We start from the raw sequence: 14,965 nt of genomic DNA, 5'->3' as shown, positions 1-14,965 counted from the left end.
AATTTCCCATTTCTCACTCAATTTAGAGGGATATTCGACAATTCACTTGGCTATTTATGCTTGTGCCAGTGTTGGTTAACACTCAACTTTGGCCATTGTATTGTAATGAACGATCGGGCCGGGATAGCGCGTAGCTTAATTAGTTAAAAGTAATTAGACAAACAGCGCAAACAATATAAAAGTCTCGTGCTCAAGTATCGAAATATTCGTTTTACGCGGGGTTAAATTTGTAGTCCAATTAGCGGAGCGCAACCCTTTTTGAATGCCAGCCCAAAAATCTGCAGAAAATATGCGCTTAATTGAATATAAATGTGGCAGTCGGGGATGGCTTGGGCTCGCTGACCAAACAGAAGGAAATGAACCGAAGCCATAGTCGAGTCCCAAATGACCCCCAAATGCCCCCAGAGCAAAAATTTGAACTGCAAGTTAATGTTTTCAATATCAATTATTAGTAGAGAGTCGGTCGGTTAGTTGTTGGGGCGAGTAGAATTCCCCTAAGTGAAATGGGGGCCACTTTGCCACCTTTCTGAGTTCATTAAACCGACCCCAACAAAGGATAATGAACTGCCGAAACAGCTGCAAATTCAATTTGCTCATTAAGACTATTTCAATGGTCATCAATTCTCGACCAAAAATAACACTTATTCCCTTAAAGTAATGGTCATATTTCATGGGTCGCAGTTGAGGGCACGATACAAAATCGATTATAGAAATATTGAATCGAGCAAAAAGTCTTTGCAATTTGAGCTTAGCGTGCTCAAATACCTAATGGGAAATCAGGGTATAACGGTTTTGTTGAAATGTATGTAACAGGCAAAAGGGGACGTGGCAGACCCCATAAAGTATATATATTCTTTATCAGGGCGACGAGCTGAGTCGATTTGGCCCTGTCCGTCTGTCTGTCCGTCCGTCTGTCCATATGTATGAACGCGGCGACTTCAGAAGGTATAAGAGCTAGAGACTTCAAATATTTTTTTTAATGTCCGCATTTACAGCGCGGATATTGAATTTATCATTAAAAATCTATAAATCATCCCGATCTTTTTTTATCGATAAAAACCTTATCGAAAATCAGTTATAAAATTATATCTCCTACATCTTTGGAGCTACAGTCTCCAAATTTTGAATGTATATTTATATGCATTTTATACAGTTTCGGGTTTTGTCAACATTTACCCCCACCCCTAAATCAACCCCCTCACCCTCACCTTTGTAAAAGGGGTATATCAAATACTAGAGACTTGTGCTTTGGCAAGTGCACGCATATTATTGTTAAAATTACGATCTGAAACTATCATGACGATCGTATGTCCACAAAAAAGTTATTAGACAATTAAATTCTCATAGTAAGCGCACACTGCTGCCCATGCGGGCTTATGCGTGGGTGCTTGTGTGTGTATGTGTTTGTGTGTGTGCCTGTTTCTTGTGTAAGCAGAAAGACGCAAAAAATTATTGAAATAGCTATTGCTCGAAGGGTTCAGGGGATCTCGTAGTCGATCAGTCTCGACTAGAGCTTTCTTGTTCATTTATATATTTTAGTATATCATTCATATTTTGTCTAAAAGTTAGCTGAAGTATTTTATTTATATTATAACAATCTTTATATTTTATCTTTTTGTTAACTGAAGTAACTTACATTATTTATGCTTTTACCTTCTATGCTCTATCTTACATAACATGCCATGCATCACTTAAGCTCACATATTTTGAAATATCTCGATTTATGCCTTTTGCCATTAAACTTTAATAGATGGCATAAAAGTTAGGTCGTAATTTTTTTGTTCTAGAAACGCAAATATCTCTTGCAATTTCTATTTAATTTTGTTGAAATAGTAAATTTTCGCTTTGCAAATATCTTACATATATGACAATCTTTGCAATCCCAACAATTTAAAGTATGTCAAACAGGAATGTAAAGCTTTCTTGATGATTTTATTTAAGGTTTAGGGTTTAAATAATGTGAATATTTATGATTTAATGCTGGTTGTAAATAAGACAATTGTAAAAAAAAATATATAAAATATATTTTTCACCATTTAAATAATATGTAACTTTTGTAATTACAGCAAAACAAAACAAAAACAAGTAAGAAAGCTCTAGTCGAGACTGCTCGACTACGAGATCCCCTGAACCCTTGGAGCAATAGATATTTCAATACTTTTTCGCGACTTTCAGCTTACACAAGAAACACGCACACACACACACACACACACGCACGGACGCACACACAGGCATACATACACACACACGCATACAGACACACATACACACACACACGCATACATACACAAACGCATACACACACACACATACACAAACACATACACACACAAGCAACCACGCATAAACACGCATGGGCTGCAGTGTGCGCTTACTATGAGAATTTAATTGTTTAATAACTTTTTTTATGGACGTACGATCTTCATGAAACTTTTAGATTATGATTATAACATGAATATGCATGTAATTGCCAAAGCACAAGTCTCTAGTATTTGAAATACGCTTTTTACAAAAGTGAGGGTGAGGGGGTGAATTTAGAGGTGGGGGGTAAATTTTAACAAAAACCGAAATTGTATAAATTGCATATAAGCATACATTAAAAATTTGGAGACTAGCAATAAAGGTGTAGAAGATATAATTTTATAACTGGGTTTCGATAAGGTTTTTTATCGATAAAAAAAGATCGAGATGAGTTATCGATTTTTAATGATAAACTTGATATGCGCGCTGTAATTACGGACATTTTAAAAAAAATTTGAAGTCTCTAGCTCTTATATCTTCTGAAATCGACGCGTTCATACATACGGACAGACGGACAGACGGACAGACGGACAGACAGACGGACAGGGCCAAATCAACTCAGCTCGTCACCCTGATCAAGAATATATATACTTTGTGGGGTCTGCCACGCCTCCTTCTCCCTGTTACATACATTTCAACAAAACCATTATACCCTGATTTCCCATTGAAAATGGGTTCAGGGTATAATAATAGAAGTTGTTGTCAATACTTTAGGTCGCATTTGTCAAGCTTAAGTTTCATTTCATAGTTTTAAATTAAATTGAAATTTTACTTTTAGGCCTATTTGAAGCTTAAGTAACTTTCAACCTTTCCTAACAGATTTTATTTAAGACAAACTTGAAAGTTGAAAAATTTAAAAAAATATATATACATATATATATTTTCGCACAAAATTTTACCTAGTCCTTTACTCATTTTAAATGTATTTTTTTCTATATGTATATTGCACATGAAATAAAATCTCTAAAGGCTTACATGACATTGAAAGCCGAGCTGAGCTGAGATGGCAACAAGTGCTGAAAATATATTTTAATTTTCAGTGGGGCAAAAACATATTTAGTCTATGATATATGCTTTGTAATTGTTAATGAGTGTTTATATCTTACGCACCATTTAACGGCTTTTCAAGTAGGAAGATTCCAAGAAAACTGAAATATTGCTGCTCTCGGATGGATGCCGTGCACAATGCTCAAATGTTTCGGGGCATCTTGTTTTGCATATAATATATGGAAAACAAAAACAACCGAAAAAAAAAAACAAACCAAAAGAAAAAAGAAATAAAATAAAATATTTCATTTTCGGCTTGCGTTGTGCGTTCTATCTGAGCGCATCTGTTTGCCATAGCCGAGCCGGCAGCTGGGGCCAGCATAAGAGAATTTCGCATTCTTTTCTTTGGTTTTTATGAATGAATGCTAAAATATTTATGGCAGTCGGCGGTCGAGGAGCAGACGGAGGAGGAGGTGGGCTGACGACACGGGGCACATTTTACAGGGCCATTTAATTTGACTTAAATAATAAGCAGATATGACTTTCTTCGTTCTGGCCATTTTGCGGGCGATTGGAAAGTAAAATTCGTTGCAATAAATTCATAAGTCTCGACCAAGTTGAATGAACCGAGGGTGCGCTGGGGAATGTTTTCTTTAGTGCAATAAAAAATGGTTTTTTATACCCTGAATCCATTTTTTTTTTTTTATTATTGCTAAGCTGTTAATGAAAACGGAAAACCTTGCACAGATTTAGCAAAAAGACATATATCATACACATATATACTTGTATTCATTTCCTTGTACTTCCTTCTATTTGTTGCATTCTAATTTCAGGATTCAGGCAGCGGGACACCGGTGACAATGCGAGTGGATGCCAAGGGCTTCTTTCTCTATTGGGTTGATCAAAACAATGAGCTCGACATTCTGGACATTGCCACAATTCGTGATGTGCGCACAGGACAGTATGCCAAAAAGCCAAAAGTGAGTATATTGATATATCATTATATATTAGCTGTCAGCACAGTTACATTCGCATTCTGGAATTACAATTGAAAAATATTAAGTATACGCAGGTGAGGAAGGATGGAAGAGAATTATATGTGATATACTTGATTTTGATAAGTCAGATTTATTTGTGCCATTTCATTTTAAAATATTTTCATTCATTATTGATTGGAGTGGGCGAAGAAATAAAAGGGAATCAGTAGGAGTGAGGGGTGAGACGAGGTAAAGCAGCAAATTTTACAGAGAAAATGTGTGTGTGGAAAATGTGTGAATGGAATGAATGTATTTATGTTTGTATGTAGCACATAGGTAGTATATTTATTTGTATAATACATATAAATATATAGATGTATGCACTCTTATGACAACCAAGCAGCACAGCAAGTTTACTTTCGAGTCTCAAATTCAAATTAAATCTGTTTTTCGTATTAAATTCTTCTATGGGAAATCTTGAGAGTTCAAATAGCAGTTCAAAGGTTTCTTGAGTGTACTTAAAAAAGAATTTTGTCAAGCGTTGGAAATAAAAATAGAAAATAAATAAATTATATAAATTTTTCATTTATATAATATCTCTAAAAGACATCTGTCCTTAAATTGAAGAACGAATTTACACTTTCATTAATTTAATAAAGCATGGCAATTAGTTTAAATATATACTGATATATTATACATCAATCTTGACACGTAACCTAATTAATTGCAATCGCGAAGGGTATCAAACAGATGGCACGCCAAAATTCATTTGATCTCGTGTGATACTTGAAGCATTCCTTGTTGAATTTTCCCTGTTTGTTTGTAAATAAAAAATATTGGCAACATTAATTATTTCGACCATTCAACGAACGGTCCGAAATGTTTGTTTGTATATTTGCGCTTGGTCGGCTGCGTACATTCGAGCGAAGCTATTCGCAAAACGAGCTAATAAAAATTGCTTTGACTTTAGCGATTGAAATCCAATTATAGGCTAAGGCAAGCGAGCCACACAAACAAGCTCTATTCTATTCTATCCTATTCTATTCTATGCTGTTCAGGTGCGCACGCATAATCCACAATTTATATAGAGCATGAACATATGTATAGATTCTTTTTTTTTCCCTCGCCCCCCTTAGCCAGGTCACGTGCGTTATGTTCAGGTTTTTGGCGCCGACAAGCAAACAAAAACAAATGCGACTCGTATGTGTTAGCCTCTGGTTAGCATTGTTTTGTGTCGCCATATTAGATGCTCCGTTTCTTCTTCTCGTTCCATTGGCTTGCCTTGCTGTTATTTCCTTAGAGCACAATGTGTGTGTGTTTGTTTGTGTGTGCGTATGTCACTTCTTGGTCGATTCACACAATTTTCTTTTCATGGCACAAACGCTTATTGTGTGTACTTAGTGTTTCACGCGAGTATTGGTGTGGGTGTGGGTGCGGGTGTTGGCCATGTCCAGACATCTGTGTGTGTGTGTGTGTGACCAAATACATTTATCATTGCAATGACACGGCAACATGGCTGTGATCCTACACCCAAGCTCGCATAACTTTTTGCAAAGAATTGAGCGTAAAAAGCATTTTACGTAACGTTTGCAAAAGGAAGCGCCTGAACAGGGACAGACTGATTCAACCAGCCGGCAAGCGTATCCTGCCAGCGGCAAATAGGAAACGCCAACAACAATGAATCTAACAAAAAGAGAGAAGCAAAAAAGCGAGCATTCGACTTTTTGTTCTGACTTTTCATGACTTACTAAGCAAAAAAAAAAAAAAAACCCCTGTCCCACAGTTGTGTTTTTAAAGTCGGCCTTAGTCTGCCCCAGTTTCAAATGCTGCTCCTCACATGACAGCGCCCTTTTCTTGTGGCAGCTGCTGGAAGTGCATATTTAACCTGGATCAATGGGGCCAGGCATTTGATGGGCGTCGCGTATAATTCATATGTATGTGCCAGACCCACCAGACACTCGTGGCTGCCTGACCAACCCTTAGGCTAGGCGCTGCCTACCCACAACCCCAATCGTTGGCCTCTTATCAAAGGCAAACGAGCTGCGTTTTGGCCTCGCACTGGACAGTGAAATTGTTGCACTAATGAAATGCAGCGAGCGGAGAAATGAAGCGAGCAGCTAAATGAGTCTACGCCAAAGTGTGAGAGTTGGCCGCATGCCACGCCCACAGCTGCTCTATTGTATATAGGTACATATATGCGAATGATTAACTCGAAAAGTTGAAAAAATAAAAGCAAATGGGGCCTGCATATGTTGCAGTCCATTTAAGTCTGCATTACAACATATGCTAGAAAGTAAGCCACAACATTTGTCTACTCCCCCATTTAACCCCTTTTCATTACATTTCGAGAATATGTGTGTGTGTGCTTGTGTTCAGAGGGCGTGCCTGTTGTCTTTTTTTGGCGCACGTTGATTAAAAATGTTCTTTTAATGCCCTATCGAGTGTTCTATTTAGCCATTAAAGTTGTGGAGACACTTTAAATATACATTTTATAAACATATTTCTAACTGATAAATCTATAACTAAAATCTCTGCAAAATGTAAAAACATCAAAGATTATTCAGTTATAACTGATAAAAACTTTATAGAACCATATATATTATAATTATTTTTAATCAATTTGTTCTTTAATGCTTATACGAAAACAAATATTTCAGCAATTACAAATTTAATGGATAATTAGATAATCCCAAGTTAATGAACACCCTATAACTATTAATAACTGAATATTAGAAAACTCATAAAAATAATGGCTGATTAGATAATCAGCGGAGTAGATAATCATAGCCTCGGCAATAAATTTTACACATTCAAGTATTTTTCATAATATTTAAATATGGAATTTCAAATCAATTAATGGTTATATATGACCAAGTATATAAGTATGATATGTAAGAATTATTTTTAATTTCGTATGGTTTATATGTAACATATTTAAAACATATCATTCTTATATACTTGCTGCTACATTGATATGAAATGGAATGCGATTTTATGAAAATGCGCTGAAGCGCTACTCGGACACGCTTAAAGAGTTATCATTTTTGTCTGCTCCCAAATGAATTATGTAATAGTTCCGATGTATAGGCAAAAGGGCAATACAAATGACCGTCCGAAAAAAGGTAATCCAAACTTTTGCTTAGCTGCAAACCTTACCAAGCTTTCATAATTAATTTTTGACCTTTTCCCCGGCGTCTGTTGCGCTGTCACACGTCACAAGTTGTATGAAGTTAAAAGTATGACATACATACATATTTATGACTAGACAAATAGAGAAGCAAAGCTATATTTATGGTCATTCCGAATGTTAATTCATGGAAAAGAAAAGTTTATTTTCTTTAATTATGTAACTGTTTGCGTTGCGCTGAGGTGTGACTTTATCTCCCCGTGCTTGCTTTTATGTTATTATGAGCTCACTCTGCTCCCTGCTGATATCCCTATTAAATTTCTTGTCAGACCTTTACCCCTAGTCTAGTCCACGTATAAACTTTGATTCCATTTTCATCACTTACCGTGAGGGCCAAAGATCTTATCTTCACCGCAACCTTGAATTACTACGCGCTCCGAAGGTCTCCTGCAGCATTTGCCGTAGATAGTGCACGGCGGAATTTCATCTTTATTCTTCTCAAAACAGCCCACCAGATTTGAATAGAGCTCTTCAAAAGTTCTTGGCTCATCATCTTGCTCTTCGGCCATCGCCTCCTCTAGCTCCGTCTCCAGGTCGAATTCCACATCGTACGGTAACGTATCTTCCTTGTACTTCATCCATTGGTAGTACGTGCACATGTTATCCGGCAGACCACATTGCACATCGCAGTACTGGTGATTGCGTCGGAGGCCGTGCTTTGGCTTTTTGGGTGGCTTCTCCATGTCGAGGGCCACCTGCAGGGGAATATAAGGTTCGTAGTCGCCAAATTCATCTTCGTACTCATCCTCTGGACAATAAAGTATTCTATGAGAATTCTTAGCGTGCGTCTTCTTGAGCACCGTCGGCATCTTATTGATGGCACAGTGCAAGATATTACGGTTGAGTACATAGGCACCCTTAGGCTTGGGCACCTTTTCCGGTTTCTTTGTTTTTTTTGACTTCTTGGCCTTTGGATCGATGCCGTTGACCAAATTGAGAGAGTTGGTGAGAGCTCGTCTATACTCGACTGCCTCTGGCAGATTGACTTTCGATCCCATGCCATAAAAACTGAGCGAGTCTTTGTTCGGAGCTTGCCTCCATATCTCAATGGTGTCAAATCTCTTATCCTTGCCAAAGGGTACCCTGCAGCCCATATCGACAATAGCCTCCGATAAGAAGTTTCCCGATTGCTCATTCGAGCATCGTGATATTGGCGGTCTTATATTGGGATACGTTTCTTTCTTCAAAAATCGGTTCGCCTTGCAGTTCTCTATGCGCATCACATCGTAGAGCGTCAATTGAGCGTAATCGAGCTCCTTGCCATCTTCTTCCTCGGAAGACTGATCTTTTCTTTCTGGCTCCTTACTTTGATCCATTTTGTATATATGTGTATATATGATTAGTCAAATGCTAAACCTTAATCAGGTTTTTGAATGGGATTCTCAAATTTATTATGTTCTCAGTTCAAAACATTTTACCTAATAAGCAAAGTTAGCTCACATATCGACCCATATCGACATCAGTTGTATAGTCTAAGTAGGCGTCGCTATATACTACATATATATCAATCATAGAAAGCAATGGTTTACATGTTCTTGGGTGTAACTGATAACACGAAAATGTCTGTTTTTATAAATAACAATTAATTTAATTAAAACAAAAATAATATAAAAGTATAAAAAAAATTTCCTAAGAAATGCCTCAATGCCGATTAGCCCTCATCTTTCTTTGGTTTTGCAGACCTTCACATATTTGCCAGCATAGACGATCCTTGAGTGCTTTGACTTTGAATTGAAGCGCTCTATCCATATGACCGTACGATTTTTGTAGATCTTGTAATGCATCCAGTCGATCAAGATATTCGCCCCACTTGCGGCTTGTGCAGAAGCAACTTTCCTCTTTGATGGGTTCGCATTTGCGCTGTGGTGCACGATATTCCTTCGGAGCGCAGGCAATTTGCTCTCTATGGCGCATACTGTTGTAGTATTCCCGGAGTTTGCGTCGCTTCTCCTCCTCTTTCAGTTGATTGATCAGCGGTGAGTCCGGCTCTCGGTCGCGGCGCTCCATAAAATTGCAAACTACACACTGGCAGTCCTTGCCGCGTGTGTTATTGTATCGTGATACATTAGAGCTCCACTTTCTCTGCGCTTTCATATTCTTCTTATATGGTTTTCGTTTTTTCGCCTGATATGTATCGGATTTGTCCGGTGGAAAATTTTTGGAGTTGTCGCCAAAGTAATCGGTGGAGAGCATCGATCGGTGAGTCGAAGAACTAGACATTATGAAACTATGTTGTTTATTGCGAAACTTCACATCGAAGGGTTTTTGTTCAGACGTTGGCATCTTGTTTTTTGTAGAAGCTCTCATTGCGTCCGTTTTGGCCTTTGTCTTAGACTTACCACTACCACGACTGCCACTAGGACCACCGCGACTACCACTAGGACCACCGCGACTACCACGACCATCTCCTGCACCCTGAGATGCACCCTGAGATGCACCCTTAGATGCACGTTTAGGTCCACTATTCGAACTGCCGGTTTTTTCTGTAGACCCATCCTTAAGTAGGCTTCTTCGTGCTGCATCGCGTTCGCTGACTTCATCCAAAACTCTTCTCAGCACGCTTCCTTCTGTGCTTAAGCCGGTGTTAGCACCACCAGAAGCAATGTCGCCTGCACCGCCAATCTCAGTGGCACCACTTAAATCAGGCATGAAACCATGCTGAGAGGATCCCTTGCAGCTCTTGTACGCTTCATAAAGAGAATCTTTGTGGGCATTTCGTTGAAAGCAAGTGATCAGCTTCGAGAAGAGTTCATCATAATCCTTTGGCTCCGATTCAATTTCCTTCTCCAATTTTTCCATCTCCTTCCGGTAGGCGAGCTCATACGCAGATTCTTTTTTCGGTTCCATGCATTCATAGTTGATCAGCTCGCCTTTTGGCTGTTTTTGTCGGCGCCTTAAAGGGGTCGATTTCGGGGAACGTTTCTCCGCACCGGTCTTTTTCTTACCAATCAGAGTCTCGCTTTGGAAAAAGGGCTGAACATTTGCAAGCGAACGGGGACAATGAAGCCAACTGATTGCTTTGGTTAAATTAAGCGAGGCCATGTTATCAACTTTGGCCTTTAATTGGGTTCGATTAAGTACATAGGGTTGATGCCCTGGCGTAGAAGGCATAGTTGCAACAGCTGGAGTCTTCAATGGTTTTCCCTTGACTTCTGGTGGTTTTACTTTATTGAGACATTTCTCAATGACCTGGTTAAAAACGACCGCCTCTGGCTTATTTTTGCCCGCTCCTACGCCATAGTACCCCAAAGTATCCTTGTTGGGGATACGTCTCCAGACCTCCACAATATCATCATGATCCATGTGAAATGGTCGTCCAGACCTCTGGCTCGTAGCGCCATTGGTAATAGAGAGCTGAGAATCACTTTTCAATACAGGAGTCATTGATACACTGGGAGATGTTTCCCATTGCTGAAAATTGGCTGCCTTCCTATTGAGCATCCGTTTGACTTCCCTGGGCGTATTCTTTTTATCCGGAAATGGCTTAGACTTCACACTAGACTTGCCCGAATCGGTTGATTTCTTCTCCTTTCTTTCTACTTGATTTGTATCCAATCTATTGATTACGTGTCTGTAGCCGTAATGTTGAATTGCATCCATTAAATATTCTGTTGTGATCTCTGGATAACATTTAGATACTGGCGGCTTGACAGTGGCATATAGTTCGCCCCTGCGAAAAGCAAAGTTCTTAGTGTTTGCCATTTGCTTGGCCGCTTGAAGTGAAAGCTGGTCCGCATTTCGAATGTGTGATTCTTGTTGTCTTCGCATTCTATGAGGTCTCACGTTTTAATAAGACTTGTAAAAGGTTAAGAAAATAATTAATAAAAATCTATAAAAAGGCTACAAGTTTTCCCTAAAACATAACGAAAATTTTGGAATGATTACAGTCTCAAAATATTACAGAAAGTAAACTGAAAAGTGACATTTACATTAAACACACTGTCCATGCCCACATTCAGTAGGCGATCAATTCCAGCATTAAGTGAACTGAATGAAGAAAGATGACTAGAAAGTATAATTGTCAAAGATGAAATTATTATAATGTGAAGATAATGGAAGATGGATTGGTTATAGCGTGGTCTTCTTAAAGGTATATATAAAGGTCCTTCAGTATGTCCTCATTAAAGGAAATTGTATAAGTTGGAGACTTTACACAACTTTACAAATACATACAGCGGTTAGATCAATCTATTAAAGTGATATTCTGCTCCAGTTTACAGAAAAAATATCCGCCATTATTGAAGAAAAAAATATATGTATAATGCAAAATTAGTCAAATTATATTTAAACAAAGTAATAATACAAATTTTGAAACATAATAATTGTCAAACTAAATGAAATATTTGTACGCTTTTGTGGCTATAGACACTCACATAGGCGACGACTTATGCGCTCCTGAATGTCGTTAATGTTAAACAACAATTCATTATTCACGATACAGTGTTTGGGACCCAGCAACTTTTTCAGATTTTCCATAGCATCTAAGCAGTCGCAATACTCCGCTAACTTTGGATTCGCGCAGAAGGTATTGTCGCACTGAATGGCATCGCACTTGTGCTGTGGCGCTGGATATTCGGGCTTGCGATATTTCATATACTCACAGTGGCACATTTGTTTGTAGTAATCGCGCAATTCCCTTATCTTGTTTTCCCTTTTCATATCCTGGAGCATTTGCTGTATTAGCGGAGATTCAGTCTCTTCACTGCGACGTTTCAGAAAACTGCATATTTCGCAGGGGCACTCAATTCCTCCACTGCCATCCTTGCCCTTGCCCTTGCCACCGCCCTTGCCTTTGCCTTTCTTACGCTTCTTGCGCGTCTTCTTTGTAGTATCTGACTCTGACTCTGAGCTACTTTTATGCATACCAGTCGTCAAAGTTTGCCTAGGTGTCATGAAACTACCTCCCCCTTTATCCGGCTCAGTTTCTGGAAGTGATATTACTGATTCAATGCTTTTTTTCATCGGTCTGAGTGGACGTTCTTTGACTGTTTTAGTCTTCTTTACGCTAGACTTTCTTCGTTTAGTCGATCGTCGCTTTTTATTATCATCAGACGACGAGTCTTCTGAAACAAAGGAAATTTTCGATCCTCCATCCTTCAATACATCGATGCACTTCTCATAAGCATCGGTGTGCTCCTGCTTGTCATCATGTTCAAATAATGGAACCAGAACATTGTACAGCTCGTCGTAATCCTTAGGCTGTTTAAATCGAGATTTCCGTGCACTTGGTCTTCCCAGTGTCATGCTTGGCAGTTTACCTTTTCTTGGTAGAATACCTCCTGCGTCAACACCTGGAGGTATATAAGGAGTTGATCCCAAAGTTCCTGGTCCGACATCGCGTGATGCAGCACCGTCTGGTATGAAACCGGGCGGTGCAAAACTGCTTGGTCCAAAACCTCCTTGTCCCATTTGCTGCTGCTTCTTTTTTTCTATTTCCCATGCCACTTCCATTCGCATTTCTTCTTCTAGCTCTTCCATCTCTTTTTTAAACTTCTCTTCATATGATTTTTGATCTTCTTTATATTTCATCCACTCGAGTTGTGTGCATGTATTTTCTGGAATATGACATTGAAGTTCGCAGTACTTGTCTTTCTGTTTTAGGTCTTGCTTAGATTTTCCAGGTAGTTTTTCCATATCAAGGGCTTTTTCGATCGGAAAATGAGGCTCAGTAGGTGGAAAGGCCTGCTCCCTGTCGCGGGGACAGTACACCCATCGAAGGGCACCCACAGCACTTACAGCCTCCTGAACAGTGGGCATTTTGCGGACTTTAACAGCCAGCTTTGGACGGTTGAGAACAGCGTATCCGGGTGGCTCCACTACTTTGTCAGGTGGTGGTTTTTCAGGCTCCTTTGGCTTCGGCGGTTCCGGCGGATTGACCTTTTTAAGAGACTCAGCAATTGCTTGGTTAAACAAAACCGCCTCCGGCTTGTGAATGCCCGTGCCCACGCCGTAATAGCCCAAAGATTCCTTATTTGGGCTTCGTCTCCAGACCTCCACAACATCATCCTTCTCCATGTCGAAATGACGCTCACATCCACCTTCTCTGAGGGTATCCATCAAATACTCTGCTGTTAAAGCAGGACAGCACTGGGATACCGGGGGTCTAATAGACGGATAAATCTCGTCATCACGATAGTCAGCCGGCTTGCAATTAAGCATTCGCATCAGATCGTATGGGGTAAGCTTGCTATAGTCAAGGTTCCTCTTTTGTAGCTTTATTTGACTGCAGACGTATTTATTCGATGGGCGGGGCATGTCAACTCGTTTTTGAGTGACCACATTCTCTACTGGTGCGGCTTTTTTGTTAGAGTACAGTTTGGGGTCGAATGGCTTACAGCCTGTATTTTCAGCCACGTTGGCTATCCACTTTTCTGAGAATGCGGGACGACACAGAGACAGCGGGGGCCTAATGCTGGGATACATTTCCCCTTGTCTAAACGTATACGACTTGCAGTTCTGCAAGCGCATAGCATCGTATGCAGTAACATTAGCTGCATCTATATCAAGTGTTCCATGCTTTTTGGACATTCTTTTCGGTAAAACTTGTCAATTTATAACATGAAAAATTTGTGAAATATTAATAATAGTATACTGTTTTTGTCAAGACAACACAATAAAATTTTGTTAGTATCACATTCAAAACAATTTAGAAACTAAAATAAATGCTAACGAGCGAAGAAGTCTCGGAAATTTAAACTATCAAAGTAGGCATTGATTAAAGCAAATTAAAATGTCTTTGCCTGCTGCATTTCACCAAAACCCAAATACAATCAAATACGGCAGTCAGTAAATATGCATTTTCCCATTGAAAATGGGAAATCAGGGTATAATTGTTTTGTGAAAAGTATGTAACAGGCAGAAGGAATCATCGCAGACCCCATAAAGTATATACATTCTTGATCAGGATGACGAGCTGAGTCGATATAGCCCTGTCCGTCCGTCTGTATGAGCAAAAGGATCTCAGTAGATATAAAAGCTAGAGAGCTGAAATTTGGTATGCATACTCGTGTATACCATAGGCAGTACAAGTTTATCATATTTTTTCGATAACTCATCCGATAACTTTTTTATCGAGAGTAATCGAAAAATCGGCATTGTTTTTTCAGCCTAATTTGAACACTTTTAGACCTGGAGTCTTCAAATTTGCGTTGTATATAAAGTTAATGGATGCAAAGATTTTGTAATTAACAGATTTTGTATACCACCCCCCCCCCTTCGCCACCAATTGGTAAAAAACGCATTTCAAGTACTAGAGACTTGTGCTTTAGAATGTACACCCATTTTAACCATATGATTACGCTCTGAAAGTTACATTACAAAAGAAATTATTCAACAAATAAATTCTCATAATATTGCCCACACTGCACAGCACAGCCCAAGCGCAGCCGCAGAAAAATTAAGACATAGTTTCTTGTTCTCAGATGATGACTTTTGTGAAGATTGGAATTTCCAATTTGGAAAGGTCCTTGAGTACAGTATGGTCATATGCCATCAGCTACAATTATTTTCATAC

At 39.0% G+C, this 14,965-nt stretch overlaps 4 protein-coding genes across 8 annotated transcripts in view; 1 reads left to right on the top strand and 3 right to left on the bottom strand.

The window, feature by feature from the left end:
* Nucleotides 1-14,965, top strand: part of LOC6577360 (1-phosphatidylinositol 4,5-bisphosphate phosphodiesterase classes I and II) — a 75,685-nt gene that overhangs the window by 32,718 nt on the left and 28,002 nt on the right. For all 5 annotated transcript variants that reach the window (XM_015165638.3, XM_015165639.3, XM_015165637.3 and 2 more), the window contains exon 3: nt 4,122-4,268. In XM_015165638.3, coding sequence (XP_015021124.1) covers nt 4,122-4,268 — 147 coding nt within the window. The remainder of the gene's footprint in view (nt 1-4,121; nt 4,269-14,965) is intronic.
* On the bottom strand, nt 3,961-8,884 carry LOC6577362. The gene is made up of 2 exons (XM_002003293.4): nt 7,778-8,884; nt 3,961-4,324 (listed from the first exon to the last, which is right to left on the bottom strand). Exons 1-2 carry the CDS (start codon nt 8,766-8,768, stop codon nt 4,296-4,298), a joined length of 1,020 nt encoding a protein of 339 aa, XP_002003329.2. The 5' UTR covers nt 8,769-8,884; the 3' UTR covers nt 3,961-4,295.
* LOC116803888 lies at nt 9,015-11,373 on the bottom strand. The gene has a single exon (XM_032729012.2). The coding sequence runs from the start codon at nt 11,218-11,220 to the stop codon at nt 9,094-9,096; it is 2,127 nt and encodes a 708-aa protein (XP_032584903.1). The 5' UTR covers nt 11,221-11,373; the 3' UTR covers nt 9,015-9,093.
* On the bottom strand, nt 11,759-14,115 carry LOC6577361. The gene has a single exon (XM_032729011.2). It carries the CDS (start codon nt 13,978-13,980, stop codon nt 11,812-11,814), a length of 2,169 nt encoding a protein of 722 aa, XP_032584902.1. The 5' UTR covers nt 13,981-14,115; the 3' UTR covers nt 11,759-11,811.

This window comes from Drosophila mojavensis, unplaced genomic scaffold (genome assembly GCF_018153725.1).
Source record: "Drosophila mojavensis isolate 15081-1352.22 unplaced genomic scaffold, ASM1815372v1 contig_36, whole genome shotgun sequence".
NCBI lineage: Eukaryota > Metazoa > Arthropoda > Insecta > Diptera > Drosophilidae > Drosophila > Drosophila mojavensis.
The sequence above is the reverse complement of the archived record's forward strand: the minus strand, read 5'-3'. Positions and strand labels throughout refer to the sequence as shown.

Coding starts and splice junctions, on each gene's coding strand:
- LOC6577362 (XM_002003293.4), bottom strand. CDS start 8,768: ATGGATCAAAGTAAGGAGCCAGAAAGAAAAGATCAGTCTTCCGAGGAA. Junction 4,325..7,777: donor TAAGATCTTTGGCCCTCACG/GTAAGTGATGAA, acceptor TTGTAATTCCAG/AATGCGAATGTAACTGTGCT.
- LOC6577361 (XM_032729011.2), bottom strand. CDS start 13,980: ATGTCCAAAAAGCATGGAACACTTGATATAGATGCAGCTAATGTTACT.
- LOC116803888 (XM_032729012.2), bottom strand. CDS start 11,220: ATGCGAAGACAACAAGAATCACACATTCGAAATGCGGACCAGCTTTCA.